Source organism: Parus major, chromosome 1 (assembly GCF_001522545.3).
Source record: "Parus major isolate Abel chromosome 1, Parus_major1.1, whole genome shotgun sequence".
Taxonomy (NCBI): domain Eukaryota; kingdom Metazoa; phylum Chordata; class Aves; order Passeriformes; family Paridae; genus Parus; species Parus major.
Genome location: NC_031768.1, coordinates 86,721,982 through 86,724,799, shown reverse-complemented (window position 1 = coordinate 86,724,799; position 2,818 = coordinate 86,721,982). Strand labels below are relative to the sequence as shown.

The following is a 2,818-nucleotide window of genomic DNA, read 5'->3' as shown; positions in this document are numbered from 1 at the left end:
AATTCAGGCACAGACTGAGATGAATTACAGGTACATTGCTTCAAACAGATTGACAACATCCAAACCAGATACATTGAATCAGGATGGGCTTAGTCAACTCAAGGCTTAAGGCATTAATGTTTATGTGAGTCATGCTTTAAAAGGAAAAAAAAATTGACTGCAGTTGAAAGGATTTTTAACTGAAGTCATAATGTACCAATAATATAACAAAAATTTTCCTATTAGCTCTAATTATAGATGAGTCCTCCAGTGCATCAGTTCACTGGGAACACAGACACTGCTCACTATTTCAGCAAAAGAAAGGAAGCACAAAAGGATGTATTATTTTTTTTACTGAACCATACTGGAATTTCATAGACACCTTTAGAGTCAACAATGGTTTTCACAGAATTCAACAGTAAAATATTCCCGTACTATTGTGAATTCCTTCCCATCTTCATTTAGAGCTTGTAGTAACCAGAAACAGCATTCAAACATCATGTTCCCAAATTAAATATGAATATCCTTATGATCAAGCCTGATAAGTTTGTATCATGAATTAGAAACTTAACACATTTCAAGAGAGGTTACATTCTGGTCTGAGTCTTGGCCTTGTTTTTCTGCTGTTTTAGAGAAACTGTGATTTTCAAGGAAAGAAGAGTAAATAGGCATAGAGACAATTTCCACCTTCTTCATAATTCCAGATTAGTGATCTAATCTACCTATTTCAGCTTCTATTACTTCATAACTCTTATGGTTTCAAATTAGTTCTTTTGTAACTAAACAAGAAAGTCCAGGATAAAACATGATCTTTTACATGCATCTAGTTTTGACAGGACAGTTTGTGTGGTGCCAAATCCTAGCTGGCAGCTCTTGAAATTTTGGATTGCTCCAAATTAAGACTATGGAGTGTCCTGTAGGACAGGCAGCTAATACAGCAATACATATGGATTTTGGGATGCTAAAACGTAAAAAAATATTATATAAAAGAAAAGTGAAACCTATAAAATATGCAACATAAAGGATAAGTAAGGAACAGACTGACTTGATGGCACTGATGTGTGCCTCTGAGCTGGGATCCCTGAAGCCACTTGCATTCTTTTGCATCCGTCTCCTGTGTATCCACAGAGACCGAATCAGCAGGACACTAGAAACAACAGATAGCAGAAAAGGCATACCTATACCGACATTACAGAGAAGAATTACTAAACCCAAACTGTCTTTCCATGTGGTTCTCACTGCTGAAGAGTTTGTCACAGGTTGAGGAGTAGTGAAGTTCCTCTGCACACTGTAGTCATCCCAGATGAAGGGAATTGCAGCGGTGAAGGAGCAGAACCATGATGTGAGCAGCATCCAGGGCATCAGCCTGGCAATTCTTTGCTTCAGCCAGATGAAGAAAGACTGTGTAAAAGTGGCAACCTTGATGCAATAGAAGACACTAAGCCAGGCTCCAAACCAGAGGCTGGAGTAGTTCAGAAACATATAGACTGTCCTGATAACTACAAATATATTCTCTTCATAATAATAGGGTTCGTAAAATATAGTTAAGAATAAATCCAGTATAATCCAGCATTGCAATGTAATTCTGGATGAACTCATCGAGATCATGATCAAATCATATGGGGACCGTGTTTTGCCCCTAATACAGCTCAATAAACTGGCAGCCAAGATTATTCCAGTTCCTAGTAGTCCTGCCATGGATTCAATTATAGCAATTGATAGAAAAAAGAGAGCAAAAGATGTCATCATTGAAACCCAAGAGCTCAGAGTTATTACTCAGCTTCACCTGGGCCCCTGAAAACCTCAAATCTGTCAGGCACTGCCAATCCCAAGGAGCTGTTGTGGGCAATGATCACCTTTTATCACAGCGTTAGAAGTATCCTAATGTCATTTAATATTTCTGCTATTTTGCATGTTGTTTTGGGCTTGATGTGTCAGCTGATTTGTTTAAGCATGCAAATTGTGTCAAGATTCAATTACATAGTTTTCATTTTTGGTGAAGGGATTTGCTTTGGAAGGGTTATGGAGCAGGTGAACTGTGGTGTTTACCAATGTGGGTTTCCTCTGCAGTGTCTGCTGTCCTGCTTTACATGCCTAGATTTGCTTTTAATACCTGAGGCCTTAATCTGTCCCTGTCTTGCAGTGTTATGACAGTGGCTTCTGAGTGTATGACAAATACTTTCCATTTCATCTTCTTTTCTAGGGCCAGGTCCTTTACTTCATCAGGTATATTCAAATTTCTGCTGCAAGAAGGATTTTCACACTTTTCTTTTTACATATGGAAATTTTTAAGCATTATACTAATCATTGCATGCTTGCTTGGAGTGTCCCAAATAAGGTCAAAAATGTCTCTGGGAAGATAAGCACAAGAGAAATGGAAAATAATTTCACCAGAGTACTTCACTTGACTATTTCTCACAAGCCTCCTGAAAAAATGCAGAAATTGCCTACAGAATTTAAGATCTGTCTATATACAACCAAGAAGCTGGGGGCAGCGATCAAATGAGAAATTCTGAGATATTTTCAAGGTTGTTTCTTTGGGTAGTCTGAATTTCCCACTGCTTAAAATAATCTGTGACTGCCTAGGGCTATGATCAAACCTTTTTGATTAGGCACCTGTAGAAGTCAAATTTTGTGAAAACTTTTTCACCTCAGATATATGTATATTTATTTATATATTCCATACATATACCACTGTATGAGTTATGTGCATGTTATATATATATATACTCATTATTATAAAGCACATCAAAATAAAGAATTAAATAATTCAAGACAAAATAAAAAATATTTTAAAATTTAATTTATTTTTGTATAGGTACAAGCTCTTTTTCTGTTC

General features: G+C 36.7%; 1 protein-coding gene across 1 annotated transcript; it reads right to left on the bottom strand.

Moving 5' to 3' along the window:
- Positions 1-792: 792 nt before the first annotated feature.
- LOC107211225 (taste receptor type 2 member 40-like) lies at positions 793-1,728 on the bottom strand. Its single transcript, XM_015643041.1, has one exon. The coding sequence runs from the start codon at positions 1,726-1,728 to the stop codon at positions 793-795; it is 936 nt and encodes a 311-aa protein (XP_015498527.1).
- Between the last annotated feature and the right edge of the window lie 1,090 nt (positions 1,729-2,818).

Bases quoted from the DNA above. Each gene is read 5' to 3' on its own strand.
- LOC107211225 (XM_015643041.1), bottom strand. From the start codon at position 1,728: ATGATGACATCTTTTGCTCTCTTTTTTCTATCAATTGCTATAATTGAA.